The 26458-nt window shown below is 42.1% G+C and overlaps 1 protein-coding gene across 1 annotated transcript in view; it reads left to right on the top strand.

The window, feature by feature from the left end:
* The window catches only part of LOC117814569 (unconventional myosin-IXAa-like), a 121877-nt gene that overhangs the window by 13752 nt on the left and 81667 nt on the right, over positions 1–26458 (top strand). The window contains exon 2 of the mRNA XM_034685969.1: positions 26055–26149. Within this exon, the coding sequence (XP_034541860.1) occupies positions 26055–26149 (95 nt within the window). The remainder of the gene's footprint in view (positions 1–26054; positions 26150–26458) is intronic.

The following is a 26458-nucleotide window of genomic DNA, read 5'->3' as shown; positions in this document are numbered from 1 at the left end:
TTAGAACTTCCATATTGGCTTCACTTTTCAACGGGGCTGTTGGTTGAGCTACACATGTTTCCAAATGGAAGTGTTGTGTTTGATCCATCCATCAGTCTTGTCCTCCTCCCTCCATGGCCTTCTCACTCTGAACACAAGGTGACACTTCCTTTTGTTGCCCTTATAATTACTTTGTCAACTGGTGGTCAATTTGAACTAAAACATGGGTCGTATTCATCTCATGTTTGGTTGATGTTGGTTCACAAGGACAGATGAGTACCTGCAGGTTGCTAAGATAGGAAATCCAGCTGCACTTCAGGTGAGTGTAGATCAGGTTCAGCTGCGTTAGAGGCTGAGTTATCATCATGTCATCAGACCAACATGAGGTCTGTCTGCAGCCATCACTGGCTCTGCTTTAATCTTTCTGAGGATCTTTGTGCCTGTGTATCTGGATCACTGAAAAGAGCTTCAGACAACAGGAGTCCTCATCACTGTGTTTGTTCTTACTCACAAAACATAACTTTACACATGAAGCCTCATCCATCAGGTCCCAACAGGTTTCTGTGTCGAAATGCAGCCAAACAAAGCAGACCCCCCCTCCCTCAGTATCCAAATGAAGTACAGTCACGTTCAGTCTCGCCGCTGAAAGCAGAGCAGTGTGTTGTGGGTAAATGAGTGATGGGATGAATGGTGCAGATGTGCCATTGAGAGCGGGCCTGTAGAGTGTGAGAGCGAGAGGGCGGGTGAATGAAAGAGAGCGGGGAGTGTCGGGTGGAAGTTTGAACACGTTCCCGGATGGAGACAGGTGATGCTTTGGTTCGGTTTGTCAATTTATTGTACACACACCTGTTTGTGTGTGTTAGACTGGCCTGTGTTTAATACACACAGCTGCTCTGTGTGTCGGCGTTTGGGTATGCTCTGTCTTTTCTTAGTCCTGACGTTTCTTGCAGCATATATTTACCATCTCCCTCTTTTTGATTTAAGTTTCTCCTCTCACAAACTTACGCCTCTGTAGTTGTTTTTTTCATGCATTCATTTATCAAAGCTTTTTCTTCTCAGTTGCGACACAAATGTCTCCTCTCAAAATAAGATGCATTGCTCGATTTAAAGACAATTTAAGTATCTTTAAGGTCCCAAAATAAGAGAAAAAACACCATTCTTTAGTCTTTGTTTTGCACAGAAATAAATCTTTTTTGCATGAATCACAGTCCTGAACCTCTTCCTCATTGTGTGGTATCGGCCTATCATGTGCAGTAACCTGTGCTATGATAATGTGGACGGATTCATACTATTCCTAATGCACTGTTTGTTCTTCTCTGATCTATATCCTGTACTCTGCTGGTGCAATGACCCGATTTCCCCCGTGGGGATCATTAAAATTTCATCTAATCTAATAGAGCGTATAAGAGGGCAGATGACTGATGCTGCTGCTGCTGCTGCTGGTGTAAACTCTCATAATGTAGTGTGTTGTTCATTGTGCAGCCATGCAGCTTCAGGAGCGTACATGTTGAATCTTACATTAGTGCAATTAGCTCAGTTAGCAATAAGCGTATGCATTAGTCTGGGAATAGAAAACTGGATCAAAAGTCTGGACAATTGTTTTAACGGCATTGAAAGGCATTGGTACACCTCACAAGCAGCTGCAGTGCTATCCTGAACACTTTGCGGACTTTGAATGACTTAAATTAGCTGTGTTAACATTTTATTGAATGCATTCTTTGTCATCATGAAACTGTTTTCTACCAGCTTGAGAGAAGTGTGAATACAAAAGATAACAACTCTAACGTATCATCAGTTCTTGAAAATGCATATGGCTAACATTTAATCAAAGAACTGCTTATTTATGTATCCAGCTATTACAAAGAAATTCATTCAGAGAAGTTTTTCTGTCCACTCTGCAAGTGTGAGTCAAACATTTTCTCTCTTCAAACTCAAGTTTTGGTCTCCACCCACCCCTGAGTGTATATCTGCTCATTGAGCTTCTGAACCTCCCTTCACAGTGTTCTCCAAATACATCTGTCTGTTTGCAGTTTGTTGCCGAGCAGGACCTTTTCCCTCAATCAGCATCCTGCCGCATTTGAAAACAACGCAAAGAGAGCCATGAGAGTGAATTGAAGTAGTCGAGTCTGTGTCCCAGTCGAGCAATGATCTGATATATTTTATGAAGCTCTATAATTAGGCAGATTTAAATTCTCTGCTGCCTCACTTTCATTGTAAATTGAGCTTCAGAATAGCAGCAGGACAAAGCAGAAACATGTTGAATAATGAAGCCAATGGAAGTGGTAAAATCTGCAGTACCTTGAGTGTCCACTTGAGGCTTGCTGCAAAAACCAAGGAATTCCAATTAGGTCTTATGTGTAAATGCAGGTTTAGCCAGTAGCTGTGGTGACGTACAGATAGGTGCACGGTCGCTGTTTGCCAGGAGGTCTAAAGCCCGCCTCAGCTCCTCCTCTTTGCTTGTGTCATGGTTGAGTCAGCATTGCAACATGGCTCCCGCTATCACAGGGCTTAAAAACACCTCTCCAGACACCAGTGGGTGTCGTCCCTGAGACTACGTCCATGTTTTGTACAGTCTGGGAACTTGACTCAAAATAACCTCACTGCAAACACAACAGTGATTGAAAATAGAGAAGGACAATGGAAAGAGGAAGAGGAGGCGTGATGCACACTCTCATTTCTGCCTGCTCTTTCAAAGTCGGGTGAACTGTTCCTGGACCAAAGACCTCTTCTGAAATGATTGAAGACTTAACCACAGACATGAAGGAGAAGGACTTGGCTGTACGTGGACTATATAACTGAAGTCACTTGTTTCATTGTTTTATTGATAGGGACAAGCGATGTTGATGAGCTTCAGAGTAAATACACATGATTTAAACATGCAGAGAAAGATTTGTAAGATTTGAGCTTCTTTTGTGGACGTCTGATGTTCCCTCTACATCCAGAGGCTTCCTGTTAGAGATGCTAAGACTGAGCCCAGTGTCTGATCTGCAGGCTAACTCAAAGAGGTGTTGATTGAAGTAGACTCTGACGTAATATAGCAATAATGTTTCGCCCCTTGTTGAGTTGATTTCATATCAAACTAATCCAGAGTTTGACCAAAGGTTGATTTGAAAAGTAAACATCTCAATACGTCAGTAACATTTGAACATCCACTGCCTCTGTGAATAAAGTCAAAGCAGAAAGTAGGTCAGCAGGATCTTACACCGTCCAGCATCATTTATTCCTCTAACAACTGCACATGTTGCTCATAAAACAGGTTGTCGTGACATCTTTGTAACACTGACTTTGTAAACTGTGATAACTAACATGAGTAATGGGTCTAACTCTTTAAAATCTATGTTGCACAGTACCGATGTGCTTGTTCTGCTGCATCACTCCGGCTGTGTCTCCCTCCTGATACGCAGCCCTGCAGAGAGAAGATAAAAGCACTCTGTTGCAGCGACGAGCCTCCCTGCCTTCATCTTCTCTCCATCCCACCCTCCTCTCCACAGCACCGGGGGCACATGGAGGGGGTGGTAGATGAAAAGGAAGGGGGGAGGATAAGAGAGAAGGAAGAGAGGAGGATGTGGGGGATGAGAGAAGAAGGATGAAATCGTTGCTTAAATAATACAGAGCCGGAGAGTCATTTTTCAAGCGTCCGAGCTCCCCGGTGTCCCAGTTTCTGCGGTTTAGTGAAATGGAGATGAGGCGGGTAATGCCGGTAGATTTGAACCCTCCTGAAGGCCGTCTCCTCTCTGAAGAAGAAAAAAGGAGGCAGCAGAAACGCTTCCTCCAACAAAGTGACCCCCCCTCACTGTATCCACTCTTATCCCCCCTCAGCTGCTTGTTCACCTTGTAAACAGGCAGCAGAGAGAAGGTTGACTGAGTGCTCTTAGAGCTCCGACTTCCGTAATGACCCTTTTAAGGTGTTTAATAGATCAGGTCGTCTGTAGTCTGCGCCGTTTACAGCTTCCTCCCAGTAAACACTAAACAGATCCAGCTTCCTCTAAACCTCTGCAGGTCTCTGAGGGCCTGAGGTCGAGAAGTGCAACAGAGGAGGATCACTGTATCGCTACTTTATGCTCAGTAAGCAGGAGGTCTACAGATGTATACAATGGTATCATGTGTCAGTGTGCTGATACTGAAACTTGTCATGGATAGATAAATGATTTATGGATCGATACATCCTATTCACATTCCATAAATAGAAAAAACATACATTCAGAGTTTTTCACTTGCAGTTTGCAGATTAACTGGAAAAACCACTTACTGATTGGGCCTCGTATACCCCTTTTTGACCATTGCAAACCTGGTTCTAGCTTCGGGCTGGTGCTCGTGCTGGTTTGGAGCTGGTTCAACTTGCGAACCAACTCAGCACCAGTTGTTTTTCCCCTCCCTTGAGCTCTTGGAAGAGCCATGTCATGACGTCACTTCTATGTGACAGCTTTCCCCAGGACTGCTAGTGCGAACTTTCCCTCACAATGATAAGGATGGCGGACAATGTAGCATGCTTGCCGGTGCTGCTCCTGGCTTTTCTTAATCACATGAGGTCCCGAAGAGAACTTATCCAACTTAACCAACACTTCTGTGCTACTCATTGTGCTTTACATGGATGGCGACTTCATATGAGAAGAACCCCTCGCCCCTCGCCCCTCACCCCTCGCCCCTCACCCCTCGCCCCTCACCCCTCGCCCCTCACCCCTCGCCCCTCACCCCTCGCCCCTCACGTAAGCGGTTTGTGGTTCTAGACCAGCAAAGAGTTGGGGCTGCTCTGGAACCTGTTTTCCTGGCTGGGAGCTGGTTTTCTCGAAGCCGAAACACACAAAAAATTGATTTTTAATTGAGCACTGGCTCCGAATCGGCCCTGGAACTGCCTCAGTGAAAAAAGGGGTACCAGTACTCATGCTGATTTCAGTCACTTTATCCATTATCCTACATAAGCATCATGTAACATCTGCGGAAGGTCATGACAGTAACGTAGTGCACCATAAATGATAGGCTTTAGATGAATCTCAAAAAGAAAGTGTAATATGGAGAGGACAGGTACTTGGTAAGAAGTCCTGGTGTGCCACAAATGTCCCTGAGGGGTCAACTCTAGAAATGGCGGCACTGCGTATCAGAGCATACCGGCCTACTTAAAGCACTACCTCCAGCTGAAGGGCACATTGCATGAGTCTGAGACGCTGATCTGTCATAGATGCACCTTGATCTAGCATTTCACTTCTAACCAGCTGCTGTAGTCAAGACCCCGGCACTAAGCATACCGCCTGTTTTTCCTTGTGATAACAAAATAATCAAAGTGTCACCTCCAGGATAACAGCCTTAGAATAATAATTTCATGCAGAGTGTTCTTGGCTTTAATGGATTTGTAATGTGTTTGGAGAGAGGACGACATGTGCCTGTTTTTCTCCACCCACACACTGCAAACAAGCATCTTATCACGTCCATGCTTGTTTACTGTGTGAAGATAAACATGGATGATGAGAAGCTGCTATCACTGCAGCATCATGTCACGGTTGTTTGTCAGCGGCAGCGTGGATGATGCTGTGATGTAGCCGCTGGTTTCCACTGTGAGTTTGCTCTCTTCTATGCTCCCTAAGTGTGTGCCTGTGTGTGTGAGCGTGTTGCAAATGTGTGTTCATTTTTTTAGGATCACTCTATTGGCCTGTTGTATTGTTCATGTTGGGTTTTTGCTGCATCATTGTCTGTATCTAGATATAGATATGTATTTTGATGCTTGTATCACAGAGTAGAGCACCATCCTGCAGTCTGACACACGTCCAACCAGATGAGGAGGAGATAAGATGGAGAGGAGAAGTGAAGATAATGAAGTTAAGGAGTAAGTAAAGGAGACAGAAGCAAAGGCAGCCAAAAGAGGCAAAGGAAGGAGAGAAAAGGAGGGATAGAGCGGCCTATAATTAGAAAAACTTGAGAGGTAAAGATAGAAGAAGAAGAAAGAATGAATGGTGGCTCAGTTTCCAGCTAATTTTCAGACAGACAAAGAGGAAATAGAGCAGTCTCAAAGGAAGACAGTGTCTCTCTTTCTCTGGCTTCACCTCTTTCCGATGGTTCCTTCCCCCCCCGACAGGCAGAGATAAGACAGGAGGAAATGCCATGGTCCCTTATTGAATTAGTTTGCCAAATCCACTGTTCATACAGAGCACTAATTCAACTTCCCTCTCTTCCTTCCCCTGGCACTTTGGTAACACAAAACCGCGTCCATGAGCGGAGAGAGATGGGACGATAACTCCTCCAGAGCTGCCCTTTAACCCGTCGCTCTGAGTTATAACCAGAAAGGTGACTCTCAGGTAAAAGTACAGTTATAAAGCTGTGTTTTGGGCTCATAATATATACTTTGGACATGAAAACAGCCAAACTGTAAATTGGACCTGTTGGCCAACGTGTCTGTAAACCTCCCTGTTTGGCTCTTTAATTTGAAAGCAGTGTTTTTGAAGAGAGAGGCAGCTCTCCTCCAGAAAGATTTGACCTAAATATGGAAAGCTTCAGGGCTTAAAGCTGCTGTCTTGTGTGTCTAGTAAAGTAATGTTTTTAGCTCTGCTGGCAGCTCAGCTTTACAGACTGTAGTGGTTGTTCTTTCAGTTCTGGGAACAAGACTGTCTTTAAAAAATGTCCTGACAATCCATTTCACATTTTTTGAGATTTTCTTCGTGGTTCTCTGACGATCCTTGACTTTACTGAAGCCGCCTTCAGTTCAGGTTGGCATGTTTTGTTTTTAAGGCATGTTGGGATGAATATTTGATGGATTGCAATTAGGGATGCAGAATATTGGACTTTGCAGATATCTAATATGCTATGCAGATATTTTAAAACTCATTTTTGGCCGTTACTGATATGTGCAAACCTTTTTCTTTAATTGTAAAGAACACTGAGTCTCTCCTGTGCTAGGATTTACCTGTAACTCTAAATGTGACAGTCTGTTTTAAAAAGACAAACATAAAACAAGCTGAACAATGTTTGAACAAAGTGTGTTCTATTTCAATTATAGGAATCCAGAAATGGTTTTCTTTCTACCTTGAATACGTACAGCTGTAAATCTGACGACAGCCAAAACACAACATATTTAAACTCGCCCGTAACGTCCTGACTCCTGGGGTTGCAAGTTTAGTTTGATGCCTTGTTCGAAGGCTACCTTTCAAATCAAATGAAAGTGGAGACAGACAAATGGAAGAAAAGAAATCAGTCGTTCTTCAGGGCCACACATGAACAGACAGTACACTATTTGTCATCCTGTGGTTTTGATTCAGATATTAATTAAACTGATGAACAGATTTATTGCGCAAGGACAGCTCCTGGTTAAAGTTGGTATTTCAACAAGGAAGTGGCCATTGAAATTCCCTCTATGGTCCTGAGGAGAAACACACACCTGCTTAGATGTTATTCAAACTGAACCTCTGCCCCTCAAGTTAAAACAAAATTTATAATCCCTTTTTCAGTCCTATCTGAACTTACTCAATGTTCCCCAACCTGCTCTCTTATTTTAGAACAAACTCAAACATCAACTTCATGTTTTTGCTGGCCACACTGAAGCTGGCTCTGCCCTCTGAAACGCATGTGTTAGTCGAAGCTGTCAGCAGCATGCAGGGTGAAGAATGAGAACCAAAGAACTGTTTTATAAAGAATTATTAGAGGCCTGACAAGCAGCCGGAATTCATCCTGCAAAGTGAGGACCATCATCATGTATCTTTTCAGCCACCTCAGAGAGGGCAGGAGGAGGACAGCCTCTGCAGTGTTGGACACTTGCAGACAGAAATGAATGAAATCGACCTGATCTGGCTGAGTCATGTGATTTTGTGGTGAGAGTTTGATGTGAGGCTCTTGTTCTAGAAATGACGTTTCAGCCCTCAACCAAAGATAGACAATGACTCTGCTCTTCTGTACGAAGCAGCAATCTCTCCCTCTCATCATTTTTGACCTTCCAGACACAAAAGTCCTCGTATGACTGATGAGGTCCTTTGAAGTGCTACATCTTTGTCTGCCGCAAATGTTCATGCAGCGGCTCTTTTTAATGTAGTCTATTCAAAACTGCTCCATCATCCCTTAAGGGATTTCTCTGCATTTTGTCATCAATACTCTGCTTTCACTTTGCTCCATATACTGTATGCTGCTTGGAGCTACAATAAAGAGGGTTTTAATGAAGTGAAGTTCCTGGTTTCAATAAGTTTAGGGGACATCAAAAGAAAGTGAGCCAAGAAGAAAGGGATGAACTAGTTCATGTTCATTTTTTAAGCTGCACTGAAATTTTTTTCCAGCCGAGCCTCAATCACTAGCATTTCTTAAGCTAAATGAATACCTGTAGTCTACTATAGAATCATAGATGGGTGTAAAAGCCACAAAAAGCCCAATTAAATGTAGGAAAAAATCCCCAGCTTTGAAGATCTGAAAACACACATATCACTTTTATTTGTTCACTGAATATTTGGATAAAAGTTTGACTTTAACACCCAAACACAAACGGAAAATCTGCTTTGTAAAAGACGGTGAGGGTGACATGTTTTTTAAATCCCCTAAATTAAAAGGGCTGAAGCTGAAGCTGAAGAAACAAACAAAAAGTGAATTATACTCTATTCTCAAAAAGTCACACCTCTCTAAACCATACATGTTTTTAGCCAGATGAAATCTGTCCTGATTTCGTTAAAACTCCTTCAAATGTTCACTAGAGCTAACTAGGAACATAAGCCATGCCAAATGTCGGCTGGGTGCCATAATTCAGATTAGGCTGCTGTCAAAGGTGTTATCTTATCACGGGGAATAGAAAACATATTGGTCTTACCATGCCGATTTATGTGCAAGTTTACTTTTAATCAGATGTTTGGTGCTGAAAAGAGGGGGTGGGACGTCATGATTGACAGCTCTGTTGACAAATGCGACTCCTGCAACCTTCTTTACCAGGTTATCTAAGTAGAGGAGGAACAGAGAGAGAAAACATAATGAACACAACCTCAAGAGTCCAAATACATGACCAGTACAAGATGTCAGCAGCAGTATTTTGGCCTCTTTCTTTTACATTGGGAGAGATGGAGGCGTGTTGTCCATGTTTATATACAGCTTTTTATTCCATGTCACCTGACATCCTCCTGTTGCCTCCTTCATGTTTATTATGGCCACCAGGCTTCGACCACTTCACGCATATTTATTTAAACACATTCATCCGTTCTTCAACGGGACCTTTTTGTTTGTGTTTGTCTGAGTCGGACGATAAATAAGAGCAGGCTGTTCTGTTGTAACACAGAGCTGTTTTTAGTCAGAGTGAGTGCTCAGCCTCGAGCTGTTGTGTGAAAGATTTGTCTTGTGGTTTTAGTGTGCTACAAACAGTCTCTTTAACCGCTATAATGCAATGCGTTTCATGTGACACATAAATGTTATATGTGACAAAGATGTTGCATACAACCTTCAATTCTCATATGTATATTTGATAAACAGCAGTACTCTGAGACTACACTGCTTACAGGGTAATAAAAAGGGAACATGGAGCTGGCTGCAGCCTGTGGAACCGAGTTAATGAAGTGAGTTTAAGAGTGTAGAGGAGGAGGGAAAAAACGATGAGAGAGAGAGGAAACGCCGGAGGTTGCAACTAGTGTTCGCTTCCCCTGCAAAAGCCCCCAGTAAACAAAGCCCAAGCATGTGCAAACAAAAACACACGGATGAGAAGGCTGAAACATGCTGCAGGATTACTTCTCACTGGATGCAACATAAAACTGAAGAAATTAACAAAGTTGGAATTCAAATATTTAAGGATTCAAAGAAGTTAAACACTTTGACATTAACATACTTAACACTACAAATAATTGCATCAAAGTTAATGCACACTCTTAGATTTGACTCAGAAGTTAAGTAACTCAGCTGCAGTCGAAAAAGTAACAACTAAGCTCAAATATTCTGCACTGTACAGATACTACAGTGTCTTAAAGTACATGTGGAACACACAAGCATTGGTCTAACACACACACACACACACACACATACACGCTCACACCCTACATAACAACATCCAAACATTAATGCCTTGCAAAGACAAACACACACTTCAAACACTGCAAACACACACTCCTCCCACCCAAATCCCTGAATTAATCATCTCTCACTACTACACACACTCACTCACACACACACATAAACACACACACTGCAGCACATAGGAGTCCAGCTCTCGAGGGATTAACACTTCAACACACTCAGTCGTGGGATTTTCCCACACCGCCTCACAGGCTGAGTTACATTTTCTGTCAGTCACACCGCGCTGCGTTACAGGCTCACCGCCAGCTTCCAGCACACTCCCACAAACCCTCAGGATCTGCCAGATGCTGCAAAGCTGCGGTGCGTTAGAGCTCTGGATCGAAGCAAAGGCGGTTTGGGGTCTATTAGTTGTCTTAATGTTTGTTGAAAGGTGTATATTTTTCTTTGGGGGGGTATTTTTTGTTGCAGAGGTTGAGACACAAATTGCTAACAGCTACCCTGGCAGAGGCACAACAACATGAGGCTTGGGCATTTATGAGGGATGGCTGGACTGACAGACAATAGTTACTTAAATACTAACACCCACACACACTGCTCTGGAGCCAGCTGTTCAGAGCTGGTTGAGTAATACACATCCACCAGGATTACTGGAGCACAGATCTGTATCTGTCTTTTTCTGTAGTTGTCAGTGAAGCTGTTTTTATGCACAGTTTCAATGCCTGCACTAAAGACAACAAAAATAAACCAGAAAAAGATAAAATATGAATTAATTGGCTCATTTACTTCAAGTCTCATCCAACATTCAAAGAAAGCTTATTTGCTGTGTGCCTGAGACTTATTCAAGCTCCTGTTAGGATCTCTTAGTTTCAGTTGATTTTGGCGCCCCCTGTGGTCAAAGCAGTTTTGCTAATTTTGTCCTTTATGATTGTTTAAATGTTTTTTGGCACATGATCTCGTCCTGCTCTCTTATAACAGCTAGATACAAAGGTCCAGTCACAGGTCCGGTAGCTTAGCTTTCGAATAGCATTGCCATACCCTCGTAGCTGCTGTGCTAGGTAATTCCAACATCCACTCAATTTGCTTCTTTTTAACATAACAGGCAGATGTTTGTTTTGACATCACTTTGTTTAATTTTTTGGGTTACATGAACTATAATTCAAATCATGACTTCTTTGCAGAAACAGAACATTTCATGTTAGCGTGATCCATGCTATAACTACGGTTGAGATTGGCCTGTCAACGTCAAGCTAGATGGATATATCTCAGAGCAGGAGGCAGCATCTGCAAGTGTGAACAAATTCAACTGCTTCCCATGTTAGCTTAACTTAGCACATATAAAGATGACACAAGAGCAGGTACAGGTTCAGGTTACTTTATTTGTACCCGTAGGTAAACTTGTTTTGCAGCCGGTGAGATGTTAGGTCAATACAGAATTAGAAGACAGATGTCAGACAGAACAAACAGCTAGCCTGGATTTTTCTGTTCTAGTAGGCTGAGAGGCATCCCAGTAGGGACAGCAAAACTTAAAGAAGTCACTGTGCTTGGTTAAGGGATACTCTTAAACACTTTTCTTCAGCATGTTCACATGATTTCAAGGATTTTATGTGCTTGCTGTTTTCCTGTTTGCAGTCTTCCTGTGAAGCTAACTCGCTCTAGCAGCTAGCTTTCATACAGACAGCTAGGAGTGGTGTTGATGTTCTTATATTCGCAGTAATGAACATGTTTCCCAAAGTGTTGAGGTCTTTCTGTAAACGCCAGAAAATGCAAAATCCACATGATCATGAATTATGCATCATGTCCTCTTAAATACATTCTCATTACGGGAGCTGCTGGAAAAACACATTAACATTTATGGTGCAAAAAGTGCAGAAAATGTATTTTGCAACCTGCATAAATGAAAACACATGTCTCTTTAGACCTCTTCCTCATCCTTCTCCTGTACCCTTTTCTCCTCTTATCTCCTTTTCTGACCTGTTCCCTCTTTATTTTCCCTCTCCACTCTCCTAATTTCACCTTCTCATGCCTCCCTTCATTTCCCCATGCCCCTTCCTCCACTCTTCCTTCTCTTTCCTCCCTCTTTATCTCTCATCTTCCCTCTTTCCTCCTCCTCTCCACCACCTCTGCACTGACAGTGGTAGAGGGTCTGTTGTCAGTCCTCTGCAGAGGAGGTAGGCTTTTATTGGGCCTCTGTGTTCAGCCTTTCCTGAGGCCAATGGGATCCAGATGTGGCCCCAGCACTCTAGTGACAGCAACCATTTATGGAGAGAGAGGGAGAGAGAATATGCATGTGCGTGTTGATGTGTGTGTGTGTGTGTGTGTGTGTGTGTGTTTGTGTGTGCTTTTAGGAGAGTGTGAGAAAGATGTGAGTTGTCTTCCCATCATGGTCTCTCCCTCCCCTCAACATGTGTGCAGATGTGTTCGTAGAGTGGCGTAAAACGCTTTCAAGCACATTTTTTTGAAAAACAAATCCACATGGCATACACACACAACCAAACAAGTTGACACACCACAAGTTCACAAGTTTGAGGACAAAGTTATTTGTGAGGACCACTTTGGACTGTTAGACCTTGTAACTGTGGGCATTTTTAACATTCCTACTCTCTTCAAAGAGCTTTTTGGGGTTTAAGTTGGTTTAATGGTTTCAAGAACGAGGTCCAGCAGAGTGTCTTAATGCTCTGTGGTCTAGACACATACACGTTCTCACATTTGGGACCTTTATTGCATGCCATTCCCCTGTCTCTCCCCCGTGTCCTCTGTCTGTCGGTTCTGTTAAACTTAAGATTTTCACTCTCTTTTTTTGATGGGTTATGTAAGCTTTGATTATGTGCATATTTACACCATTTTATTAAAAAGAGGGAAAAACATCCTGTGGATATATTGATGGAAAGAGTGTAGAGGTTGTGTTCAATTTTGTGATTATGTAATACAGATTGTGCCAAACAGATGACACAAAAGAACTCATTAGCAGAGACATTGTTGTGCCCCTCAAATTACTGATAAAAAACAAACATGAATGCCATATTTCTTCCATTTGATTTGATTTTTATGCATTTTTTTTCAGCAGACCTAATCTGAAGCAACTACAGCTCCAGCAGTGTTTTTGGAATATTTGAGAGAGAATACCTAATACCATGAAGAGAGGAGCAATGGTTTTGAACCCTTTCCCCATTCCTCCTCCTTTAGTCGATATACTGTAAATACTTTCCCTTCAGAATTGTTTGTTTGGTTGATGCAACAGCAAAACTTGTGCTGCCATTATTTCCCAAATAGCCATGGCAAGATAACAACTAACAATATTAACAGATGCTGGTTAACTGGAGCTGGTGTCACAGTTTGAACATGGCGCCTGTCCACAGAAAACTACATAATTGAAATCACAGCACAATCATTAGAAGTCATCGCTAAAAGTTCCCTTGGAGTGGAGAAGGTAGGCAAAGTAGGCTCCAAACAATAATAATAATGATAATAAAAAGAATATTGATTTTATGCTGAATTATATTGAGGCCTTGGTTCCTCATTTTAAATCGTTGTAATGGTTTAGGATAAAGTGAGGCTGTGTGTTAAGCACTCTAATGTAAGAGAGTTTAGCTGCTTAATTGATCCACACAAGCTACTTTTTCCAACAACAAAGTGGGTTCATCATAAATGAAAATAACTTGAAAGAAGCTGGCTGTTTCTGCTGTGTTTCTGAAGCTTATCTTGCTACATCTCTCCAGGAGGCAGCTCTAGGAGCTCACAGGTTCAGGTTTTTGTGTTTGTCACATCTTATTCTCTGCTTCTCCCTCTCACCCTTTCCCCTTTCCTATTTATGTTATAGGTTATGTGTAGCCAAGGTAAACTGCAAAGGTTTGTCCTTGCATGTGTGCTTGGGTATATGTGTGAACGTTCACCATAATGTATGTGTGTGAATGGACTAATGGGTCCCTGTTGAAAGGATGACCCTGACAAAGCCACAGCAGACAAAGATGAAGAGCTGCAGATGGCTCATTCTGAACATTTCATGCAGGCACTTCATGGATATTTCACTCATATAGAACTCCCTCAAGCCTTTTTATGGCTGTTTCTGAATGTACATTACATATGCAGACACACTATGCTCTTTGTACAGTTTGTTCTGCCTGCAAAGTGCCAATAGTTCCTCTGCAGCCAAGACAAATGTCTGCTTGTTTATTTTCTACTTTTTAAACATCATGTGAGCTTTGATTTGGGATTATTGGGTGTTTTCCCATTTGATCTTAAACTGATTTAATTCATATCACTTCAAATTTCTACATTCCACTCACCACTGCAGGGTGTATTAAATGCCCCACTTGTGCTGGAATCAAATCATGTGTAACCACATATAGTCAAAATAACCTTTTTGCATTTTACAGCCATGTCTGTTTTACCTCTTTGCAGATCTTTTGCCCAGATGGCCAGTTTGAAAACTTCTTGTGGTTAAATTGGGCAATACCGGCCTGTTTTACTCAACTAGATGATGGTCATGGAACGAGGTTTTTCACGTCAAACCCTAGCCATGGGGCCGTGACGTTAACTGCCGGTGTTCACCACATGAAACAAAACTACGTCTCAAGAGTGTGTCACCGGATAGCAGAACTATTAGCCAATAACTACACCCACATGGAGAGCCGTAATGAAGCTGGTTCTACTCTGTGGGTAAAGGAAGAGGTGTAATGTCCAAAAATGTAATCTATAATTGAACTAATGTTGCCTGGAGTTGGACGCAGATGGCAGCAACTTAAGCTAGCTGAAGCTAACTCAGCAGCCAGCTAACCTTTAACTTTGGCTTTTGAAGATATGAAAAAAACAAGATGTATAGAGACTGATACAGCTTTTTATGCCCTTGGACAAAACCAGGCTAACTGTTTCCTCCTGTTTTCAGTCTTGATGGTGAGCTAAGCTAACTGTCTGTGTTAGAATAGAATAGAATAGAATGCCTTTATTGTCATCGCAACAAGTACAATGAAATTGAAAGGTGCAGTCCTCATTAGGTGCCATTTAAAGAGACAAAAACAACAACAACAATCAAGGTATAAAAAGTAATAAATACAGGAATAAAAAAAACACTGTCATACACACAACATACAAATCAAATCATGGAGTCTTATTATTGCACAGTTTGTTATTATTCCACTTGTGTATTACACTTGACTATATTGCACAAAAGTCACTATTCAAAAAGCCCATACTCAAGCAGTTTTGAGAGCAGTAATGGCTCTTGAATAAAAACTGCTTTTTAGTCTGTTTGTTCTTGCTTTTAATGTCCTAAATCATCTTCCACAGGGTAGCAGCTCAAAAAGCTCAAAATGTATGAGAATGTAGGCTAATGGATGTTTCAGCTGACAAATCACAAATAAGAGAAAAATCTGCAAATGTTGGCTAAAATCTGAAGTTGTGTGGAAAAAAATAATGTTCACTCCTGTAGCATTCAGTTTTAATAGGCAGGTCATCTATGTTAAAGGAACATCTACGTTAAGGTAACAATGCAGCTAGTCAACAACAGGACATATTCCTTGGAAATCCTTCTATGTGGGTTAAGTTTAATACTAATATCCACTCCCTGTTAGGTTCATGCTAAGTCATTGTGCCCAGAGTGCTGCCCAAGAGGGGACTAGTCAATAAAAAACTTTGGTGTGTTGAAATCAGTTTGATTATTCTGTGATGAATTGAAGTGTGTCTGACAGGATGTGGTAGTAACAGAGCAGACAGGGAATCTCTGATAAAAATCAATAGATAAAGATTGAAAATAAAAATGGTGATTGTTTCTACACTCTTCGTGGTTGACTGGGAATCAGTCTGTGGTCAACTGGTCCATCATCTGTTTGTCAGGCTGGACTGTAGAGATGATTCACACTTGTTGGGTGCATGGCTACCGTGCACTCCATCGACATGCCCCCAGCATCCTGAATTACTGCTCATTTTTTCATGATTTTGAAAGCTAGTTTTATATATTTAGCAATGTTTCTAATCATTCAGATTTGTCTGGATGGTTTATTCTTCTGTTGTGTGACAACCTCAGATGTCACATCTTTTCTCCACTTTACATGGACTTTAAGCAACAATGGAGCTTGAATAGAACAGAAGACAATACTTGGAAATAATTGAATGTATGTTTGAGAGAATGCATGGAATGTTCAGCCACTGTATGAGGTCGATGTCAAGTTAACTTTTATGCAGGAAATAAGGTAATGGTCTTTTACAAAAGCCTGGAGGAAGTAAGGAAGTGCTTGATGGCCATGCACACAGATTCTGTGTGGGAGTGTGTGTACTTGTTTTTATACCTCAACCTTGTTTTTATACCTCGGAAGTGAGGTCATTTTTGGAAAGTGAAATCCTCTTTTGAAGGCTCAGACTTGTTGTGTTTGGAGTCAGTTTAAGATAATGCTTAAGGGTTGAAGAATTCAAGAGGGTCAAGAGGGTCCTCATAACTTTAGATGTACACACGTGTGTGGGTTGTGACTCACATCAAGCTGAATATTTACCTCTTCCGACTGTATCAGATTCTTCCTTCCTGCGTCACCCAAACTAACTCACTTCCTCTCTACACATGTTTGCTGTTACAAGGAGGCCCCTTCAGTGTGACCCGTCAGGATTACGTAACTGCACTCCTCCTCTGTCCTCGCCTTCTTTTCCCTCCTTTATTTTCCTCTTTTTTTCCTAGAAATGAGGGATCTGCTCATGTGTCTGAAGTGAAGCCAAGAAAACAAACAGAGAAAGAGAGAGGAGAGGGACGAGGCGAGGGAGACTAAGAGATGGACAAAGAAGGAGGTTAAAGCAAAGATGAAAAAGACTTATTAAGGGTCTCTGATGTCAAAGATTAAACCCTCTTAACTTACTCCTGCACATTTTCAAAGATGTCTGGGTCAGCTGTGGTTCCTTGACTCTTTGAGGAGTGAGAGATGTTTGTGTTTGAGTTTTCTTTCTTTTTATTTGAAGAACTTTTGATTCAAATGCAAAACCGTCACATACCAGTCCCATATTTATCTAAAGAAACAAACTGTGTTGATCTTTTATTTGTGCTTTCTGATATTTTCGCAGTATCTGAATTTGTGTAAATTTTTCCATTAGTAATTCAAATGAAGAACCCTGAAAACGTTATGATGTATCCTGTTCAATGTGACTTTGATTTTGACATAAGATTTTGAAAGGTATGATGGGTAATATTGGTACATAAAACTCCCTGAAAATTACTATAATTACAGTGTTATTTGTCGAAATAACACAGCAAAATTACAGTGCCTTTGAGGCTTTTGTCTATCATGTCTCATCTTGTGCTGTCTGTTTGAGTAAAAGGAAGCCGACTCACTCGCTGCAAACTAAATCAACCCGCAGGTACAAATAAAAGTGTGTTTGATTTGCTCTCCTGTCCAAGAGGAACACAATTCACTCCAATTATTACCCGGCTTTCTTACTGATCTTCCGGTTGTGTAAGATGCTTGATTCTGATTGGTCAAAACCCCTTGACCACCCCTTGACAATGGTTATTAACTGTCTCTAACATGAGCAACACCAGAGGCAAACTGATCACGTCATGTCAAACTATCCGCACAAAAGAGATTTTTTGCTTCTGCTTGTTGACACGATAGACTGTAAGGTGATATAAAACTGTTAGCTTCCATTCACATCGAAACAATGTGGCTAAAATATTAGTTTTAGTTAGCATGCTAAGTGGGCCGGCTACGGACATTTTCATATTGGATCCTGTCCAGGGATATATGTAACGGCAGCAGAGCAGGTGAGTGCAACTTTAAGTTACTGGTCGCTACAAAGTAACTTAAACCATGAGTGGTGGTGATGATAGAAGCAGTATTTCAATTACAGACTGTATAAATAACGGACGTAGTATCAGTGACGTCACCCATCTGTTTCTGAAGCGCTGTTTTGAGGCCAATTTTCGACGGGAGCCATATTGCTGCTGTTGAGGGATTGTGACATAGAGAGGTGGGCTTTGAGCTTTCTAGCCAACAGCTACAGTGTTCCCGCCTGTCAATCGAGTCAGATGAAGAAGAAAGAAAGGTACTTTATTGATCCCCAGGGGGGAAATTCAATTTTTTCACTCATGCTATTTTGGACATGCTACACATAAAGTTTTTTTGGTATATACATACAAATGCACACACATGCAGTGAACATGCTTAGGGAGAGATGTCAGAGTGAGGATACTGCCGTCAACCAGCGCACCCCGAGCAGTTGGGGGTTCGGTGCCTTGCTCAAGGGCACCTCGGCAGTGCCCAGGCAGGTGAACCAGCACCTCTCCAGCCACCAGTCCACTTGCCAAACTTCGTCCATGCTGGGACTCGAACCGGCGACCCTTCGGTTCCCAAGCCAAGTCCCTATGGACTGAGCTACTGATGCCCCCAGCTGTGCCGCTCATAATGGAAAACTCGTAATCTTAATATCTTCGAAATTTCTGCGTTATGAAAAAGTTCACCCCCCGTCAAGTGTGTGCCGATCGGGAAATGAGCTATCCAGACTACACTCGTCTTTTGTACAAGGCTGTAAACATGTTTATTTTTGCTGTAAAGATCGGCTTTTTTGAATTGGTGTGTATGTGGTTTCTAATACTTCTAGAGCCAGCCTCAAGCGGACACTCTAGAAACTGCTGTTTTTAACACTTCTGCAATTGGACTCATATTTTTAGACTTGGTTTCAATTTATGGTTAGCAGGTAGTTATGGGAAACAGAATCCTAACAGGGTGAGGTAAGAGGTCTTGTCCAATATCCATATATGATCCCTTACATAACATGTTGAGGAGCCAAGAAGAAAGTTCTCAAAATACTTATATTTGCTCGAATTAATTGCAGCTTTCTGTTATAATGAAAAGACAACATGATTTAATATGACTGAATTTAACTTGTATGGCCTCCATCACCTTATCCATGTTTTGTACTTAAGGACATCATCACACTACAATTAATGTTTTGGCTTTGTTTCAAATCGAGCTCTGTAACCTCCACTTCCAGCGTGACTCAGCCTCCCAGCTGCTTGTGACAATCACCAGTTAGTCCAGATAATGAGGGCTTGTGAATGTCCAGATGCACGTTATAAAGATTTACAGAAACAGTGTGGAACTGGTCCCAAACAGATTAAAGGATGAGACCGACTTGAGCTGAATTCAAATGTGCACACACACACACACACACACACACACACACACACACACACACACACACACACACACACACACACACACACACACACACTAGCACAACACCATCATTTGTCCTGTCTTAACAACTCGCTGCTAGAGGAGCAGAGCACTTCACAAGCACCTGCTCTCCTGCATGAGTGTTTGTTTTCAAGCCTGACCGCACACCTAGAGGAGGAGCTGGAATTAGAGCTGATCCAAACCACACACTCAAACACACATGCTCTGTTTTCCCAGCCTTGCCATGAGAAACTGAGCTGCACCTGCTAGCGGAGGAATGCAATGTGATGTCATCTTGCTGAGAGCTCCCCTCAATGTGGAAATAGTAAAGCTTTAAGAAAAAACAGCCCATGGATCTAAAAGCAGACTCAGACAGAGCTTGGAGGTAACCATGCAGCATGAAATCATCCTGAAAGATAGATTCGAGGCATGTCTGCTGCTCCAGATGCTGATGTTTTACAGCAGGAAACAGGGACGCAGAGATAGATAACACACACAGAGATGGTTACAACTCAAAGGGCACCAGTGGCGTCTTTGTCGCCTCTTATCTCTTGTAGTCTCACTTTCTGTTTTGAAAAAGTTCAGAAAGGAGTTACTAGAGAAGACATGTTTTTTTTCTTCTTCTACTGTTGAATTAAAAATGACTGCATCAAGTATTTTCTCATAACCTATCAAAAAAACACCCCATAAACTATTAGTAGCACCTAATGTGACACTTTTTAGGTAAGACCCAAATGTGTTCACACCACAGACTCGCTACTATTAAGAGTTTGCACCGAAGCTCTGGTCAGAGGTGTGATCTTGTTTTCTACTGCCTGGTTTGACGTAATTATGCAGACAGAGAGCTGTTTCATAGTCTGAGTTCTTCTTTAGCTGGTTTGATTATGATTAAAGTCATTTAAGTTTTTGTCTTGCTCACATAGCTGACATTTTTTCTCTCAAAGAACATACTTTGTACTTAGATAAAGTAGATTAAGAGAGTTTAGTCTTCCCTAACCTCAAAACCCCACTGTGACTGTATCCTTCTGTATTTTCGACACTCTGTATTTTCATCACACAGTTTTATGCTTTCAGGGCACAGAAACCCTAAAAAGCAGACGTCTGCTCTAATTAGCTGCTTAGGAGTAAAGCTTAATGCTCCAGCTATTAAACACGTCTTTCATTGGAGGCCAGAACAGAAACACACTTCTATTAAAACACTTGTTTTTAGTATTTTTCCCCTAATTTAACAAATGAGCAATGCTCCTCTCTCATTGGTTCACCACTCATTACTCAAAATTAACCTCCATTATATGATGCCTACAGTCATGGGAACTGCCTCAGTGTTAATTGGGATTTTGGTGACTTTCTCACCTGTGATGAAGCCGTCAAAAACCCTGTTCGACATGTATATCTGTTCATGTGTAACAGCTGTGTGACACCTCAACTCCTCCTGTCATGTTGAAGCAGTTTAATGAGGCAGCAAATGGAGTTGGTGTGATCCTGAATCTATGTAGTGATGGCATTTACTGTATCTGCTGCCTAAACCTTCCAGCATGTGGTTGTTTTATAGAAGGTGTGTGTATATGTGTGTGTGAGTGAGTGTTATTAAAGCTTGACTGACACACTGACTGCAGACCGTGTAGTTGTGCTGCTGCTGTCTGGATCCCCGCAGGCTGAATGCAGAGCGCTGCTTTCTGGTCTGGTTTTGTCACAGTAAATTGGGAGAAAGAGGTTGAGCACTTCTGCCCTCCTGCTGGTTTTAAAGCGGAATCTACATGTAGCACAAATGAAAAGAAAGTAACCTGCTGTTTTGGACTTCGCTAGCTTCACTGGCAGCACTGTCTCTGCAGAAAATCAGAGGGGCAAGGTTTGAAGTTGCAATTCCCAATCCAGACAATGTTTTGTTACACGTCAAATTTAAGCAGACTGATCGCCTTTAAAGTTCCTGTGAGGAGTTTTGAAACAAGATATTTTAAAAACGTCATCTTGGAATTTGTGAAGCATTGCACGTCTGGCTTTATCAACAAAAACAACAAATCAGAAAAACATATATAGATATTTCATACACTGATGGCAGAGGCTGCTATGTAAAGCATTTGCCAATCCCATTCACACACAGCTGCTTCAGCCACCTGGGGCTGTTTATGGTTAGGTGTCTTGCCAAAGGACACTTTGGACTGTGGACAGTGATACCTGGGATCAAACCCCCAACCCTCTTAATGGAAGATGACTGTCTCTTCAGCCAAAGCTGCTGTGACACAAAGAATAATTAAATGGGGTTAAAATACCTCTTTTTTTTACAGCAATTAGCAACCGGAAATCTCTTGTATATTTATGGATATTAGTTAAGAATAACTGACCCATCAGATTAAGTGTGATCACATGTTTGCCTGAAGAGAGAAATATCATGAGGTTAGCAGGCTTATAAACTTTTGCCTGGTTGCCAATGGTTTCCTTGTTCTTTTGATCAATAATGGACTAGACCACCAAAACAGATCCCTTGCTGTACGCTGTTAGTCTCCCCCATGCCCACCACGTCATCATGTCGACCCCCTCTGACCTGGATTTCCACATAAAAGCACCAGGAACGTCATAAAACATCCTGCTGACACCAGCAGTCACCATCACCTGGACATTAGGGCGCTGCAGCCAGCATCAATAATTTTATCCACTCAGCACCCCATGAAATACACAAACTAGCTAATGGAAGCTAGCCCAGTGGTGGTTTTGGCAGGACTCCACTTGTTTTCACAAACTAGGTCACCAAATGGTTTTGAGAGTGTTTAGGGAAACACTGCAGCTTCACTTGGGAACAAGACAAAGAGGAATAGAGGAAAAAATAGAGCACAGCATTATTAGCTTGATATTTGAGCTGATTTTAGCCGCACAGTCCTGACATGCTAATTAAAAATGTAACTCTCATTTTGTTCCTCTTCCTCACGAATGTTAACATGCTAAATCCTGTCCTGAAATAGCATCACCGCTGCTCGCTTCCTCTAAGGAGCAGAGACATTCTGTGCGGTGCAGGGAAACAACTAGCTAACGCAATGTGACAGCGTGGAAGAGCCCACAGGCGCTAACGCAGTTCATAAGCATACATTAGCATACAGTCAGTATGGAGCCAGAGTTAGCATTTGGACCTTACACAAACTAATGCTCACACACACAGTCACAGAAGGATTAAGCCTCAGGGTCAGCACATAATTTGCTTCAACATAAATGAAGCATATGGCCGGCTAAGCGCTGTATCTGTGATTCACTTAAATGGGCGAAGTGGTAAGCTGTTTTTAACACACTTAAGTTGGTTATTTCTGGACTCCATATGGCACCACAGGCTACTCAGTGAAAGCTGGGCTTAATTCAGTTTGTATTGAGTCGAGTTTAATTTCAAATTGAAATGACAACATGCTCTTTTTAAGTCTCTGGGAACAGCACGTGTGTCCAGTTTGTACTCGTTGTTCTGGGATGTTTCCCCGAGGCTATATGTTCTCTTTAAAAAGAACAAACATGAGATCACAGTTCGCTATGTTTCTTCAAGCCTGTCATTGATTTAGACCAAGATCAAATAAAAAGCACATAGAGGAACTCTGTTGAAAAATATTAGTGTTGGCAAGAAGTGAAGAGGTTTCTCTGCATGAATGTGTAGAAAACATGTACAAAATAATGTTTTTGACAGTATTTTCTGGACATACCTGTATGTGTCTTACATGTGTCAAAGAAGTGAAATGAAAATCACTGTCGAGAAGCTCACAGAGTTAAACTCAATCGAACCAAACCACTGAGCACTCAGCTGGCCATAACTCTTCTCAACACCTGGGCTGCAGATCAGCACCAAGCCATGCACATCTGCTGCTGCTGCTGCTGCTGCACACAATGGAAAAACTATAACTCAGCAAAAACATTACCCTAAATACCTTGAACTTAACCCTGTTTTCATCCTATATTAATAAACCAAATGTGGATAAGCACATGGGCCTTTTCAGCATGTATTTTGCCATCATGCCTTTTTTCCATTGGTCCATTTTAGAATAAAGACACTCCGCCTTGTCTATCATGGTTAGTAGTTAAAACTGATATTAGTATTACAGTGGTTATCACTGTATAGTGCTAGTGATAACTAGTCAAACGCAAAAAACACTGCTGAAATACTTTTCTGTATCTTTTTCAAACTAGGGTAATAACAATAAAGATATTAGTTTGTCAAGTTTCATTTTTCCTCATTCGCTCCTTTGCCATCTCTCTCTCTCTCTCTCTCTCTCTCTCTCTCTCTCTCTCTCTCTCTCTCTCTCTCTCTCTCTCTCTCTCTCTCTCTCTCTCTCTCTCTCTCTCTCTCTCTCTCTTATTCATATGCTTTGCACACACACACACATAGAGTAATCACTGATTCACAGTGTGTGTTTTCCTGTGCTGTGGTCTCAGCAGGCATGGACCATGAGGCAGAGTTCAGCACTAAATCATCCAGACACAGCAGCTCTGCTCATTAATCTCTTTCTCACACACACACACACACACACACACACACACACACACACACACACACACACACAGCATGCATCCACACATGGCACACATGCAAAATGTGCCTTCCCTTCAAAACACAACAGTGCATCAGGTCTTCCCTGCGTGTCTCCTCTCAGCAGCGGTTTAATTGTCATTGATGGTTTCCATTGCAGCCGCCCTCATTTCCCCATCATTTCAGGAAGTGGATTTCTCTTTGTGAAACTCCAAACTGGAAACATTTTGCCACAAAAGGAGGCTCTCATATCGAGAAATGATTGAGGATGAAAGCTCTGGTATTATCATGTTAATTGCAGTTTCGATTTACATTTTGGATTGAGGGAGTTGAAGGAGATTTCTCTCTCTGTTTCCTGCCCACTCACTTTGATCCAATCAAAACCGTGACCGGAAACTGCTCGAATTAAAGGAGAGACTAAAGACATGAAAAGGTAGAGGAAATAAGACAGAGGTGGACAAACAAAACACAGGGAAAAGATGGATCTTCCTCTCTTCCTGCAGCTGCTGGGCTCTGATTGGCTGGTTGAATGTGTGTCAGCTCGGCGGTGTTGGGGGAGTTTTTTTTCTTTGAATGAATCATCACACGGATCAAAGCCTGATTCAGGAACAGGATTTCACTTTTATTAACCGTGTTATTCTGGAGCTGTAGCATTCAGCCAGCAGCCACAATCAATTACCCAACGCCCACTTCTCTCTCTTTCTCTTTCTCTCCCCCTTCTCCCCCTTTCTCTGCTGTTCCCTATTTAGTCATTTATCATAACTCCAAAATAAAGATTGCATCAGCCAAGGATTTCACCCCTGCTTCTGTAAACCGAAGTGCTGAATTATGAAAATATTTCTCCTGCAAAGCACATTGTCTCTTCTCCTCTTCTTGTCCTTCACTCCCCCCTCTCATCTCTTCCTTCCTTTTCTCTTCCTGTGCTGGTTTTTAATTTCTTCTCATCTCCTTTTTTTAATATCATGTCTTATTTGTTTTTGATCTTCTATCCTGTCCTCATTTCCTGTCCTCTCTTCTTTTGCTTCACTCCTTCATTCCTTTTACCGTCTCCTCTGTTTTTGATGATCCTTTCTTCCCTCCTCTCAACCGTCATTTCATCTCATCCAGGTTTTTCTTTCTTTTGTAATATCTTTGTTCCTCCTCTCCTCTCCTCTCCTCTCCTCTCCTCTCCTCTCCTCTCCTCTCCTCTCCTCTCCTCTCCTCCATGTTTCTTTCCTTGTTGTTATCTCCCCCCTCTTCTTATTTCCTGTCCTTGTCCCCTCTGGTCTTCTTTCCTTAACATGTAATTTTCTCCTTGTCGTTTCTCATCTTCTTGCATCCTTCCAGCTTCTCTCCTTGTTCCACCTTTTTGTTTCTTTCTCATCTTTGCTCCTCCCCTCTACACTCCTTGTCTCCTCTCCTCATTGTTCTTCCTTCACTCTCCTTGTTTCCTTTTCTCCTCTTTCCTGTCCTCATAATGTTTTTATCTCTCCTCCTCTCCTCTCCTCTCCTCTCCTCTCCTCTCCTCTCCTCTCCTCTCCTCTCCTCTCCTCTCCTCTCCTCTCCTCTCCACTTTTATTCTTTCTACCTCTCCTTGCTCTCATCTAGTACTGCCACTATGCCTCCTTTTCTTTCTAATGCTACCTTCCCCCTGTTCTCATCTCCTTTTATACCTCCTTATTTTCTCTCCTAATCTTGTTTTTCTTCCTCTGTCCTCTCCTCTTGTCTTCTCTACTGACTAACCAGCTCCTGAGGGTCCATCAGACTCCTAATGAGCTCCTGAGTGAATCCTCCAGGGGCCTCTAATGATGCTCTCCCTATGTGTGTGTGAAGTCCCTATGTGTGTGTGTGTGTGTGTGTGTGTGTGGATGTTGGCCTCAGACTCCCATGAGTTGTGTGAGTGTCTGTTTCAGCCTCTGGAGTGTGCTCGCCTTTATTGGAATTTGGCAGTTCGGTGCATGGTTGACGTGTCTGAGTGTGTGTGTTTCGTTATGAGTGTGTGTGTGTTTGTGGGTGTATGTGTGTGTTCCTCGGTGGGCCCCTTCCTGAGCCGCAGGTCCTCCGTCACAGGGCTGTGATTGGTGGCTTTTAGCTCTGCACCTCACACCTATTTTTCACTTTGGTTCATACGCACACACATTAACATTTTTACATCTATCAGATTTGTATCGTCTATCCTCTCAGTTGAAGCTTGTTTGATAGTGGAGCTGATGTTTTCTTTGTTTATTCCGTCTCTATATTTAGAAAAAATAAGAAAAAAATCAGATTTAGTCCCTGGCATAATATCTGCAAGTGATTCCTGTTTGTAAGATCCTGACCCAGGAAAGCTTTTTGCTATGAAGGTGTTTGTAGTTAAAGAATTTGGAAATGTAATTAGTATTTTTTCATGTATGTAGACAAATGACGGAGAACCACACTCTGTACCTGTCAGTTATCACCTGTCTGTCTGCGTGCTGCTGTGTTGATCTCTAACCTGACCCTCTCTGTTCTCTCCTCAGGCCTTTGGGAACGCTAAAACCGCCCACAACAACAACTCCAGCCGCTTCGGAAAGTTCATCCAGGTCAACTACCAGGAGAGTGGCACCGTCAGGGGGTGAGACACACACACACACACACACACACACACACACATGCACACACACTGACATACGCACACAAACACTAAAAGTCAAATATAAATCACTCAACACACTGAAATCCATACAAGTGCATGATTTACACCTTTACAAGTACTTAACTCCCGTCAGCTGGCAGTGTGCTCACATTCATCACTTGCACGTGGTTATTTATGAATCAGGCACTTAAATGATCATTAATGGTTAAATACTGACTGAAGGCACCTTGAGGAGTCCTCATGTTGTGTTTATTCTGGTGACCCTTTTGATGTAGGGTTCTTTTTTTT

This window comes from Notolabrus celidotus, chromosome 6 (assembly GCF_009762535.1).
Source record: "Notolabrus celidotus isolate fNotCel1 chromosome 6, fNotCel1.pri, whole genome shotgun sequence".
NCBI classification, from domain to species: domain Eukaryota; kingdom Metazoa; phylum Chordata; class Actinopteri; order Labriformes; family Labridae; genus Notolabrus; species Notolabrus celidotus.
The sequence above is the reverse complement of the archived record's forward strand: the minus strand, read 5'-3'. Positions and strand labels throughout refer to the sequence as shown.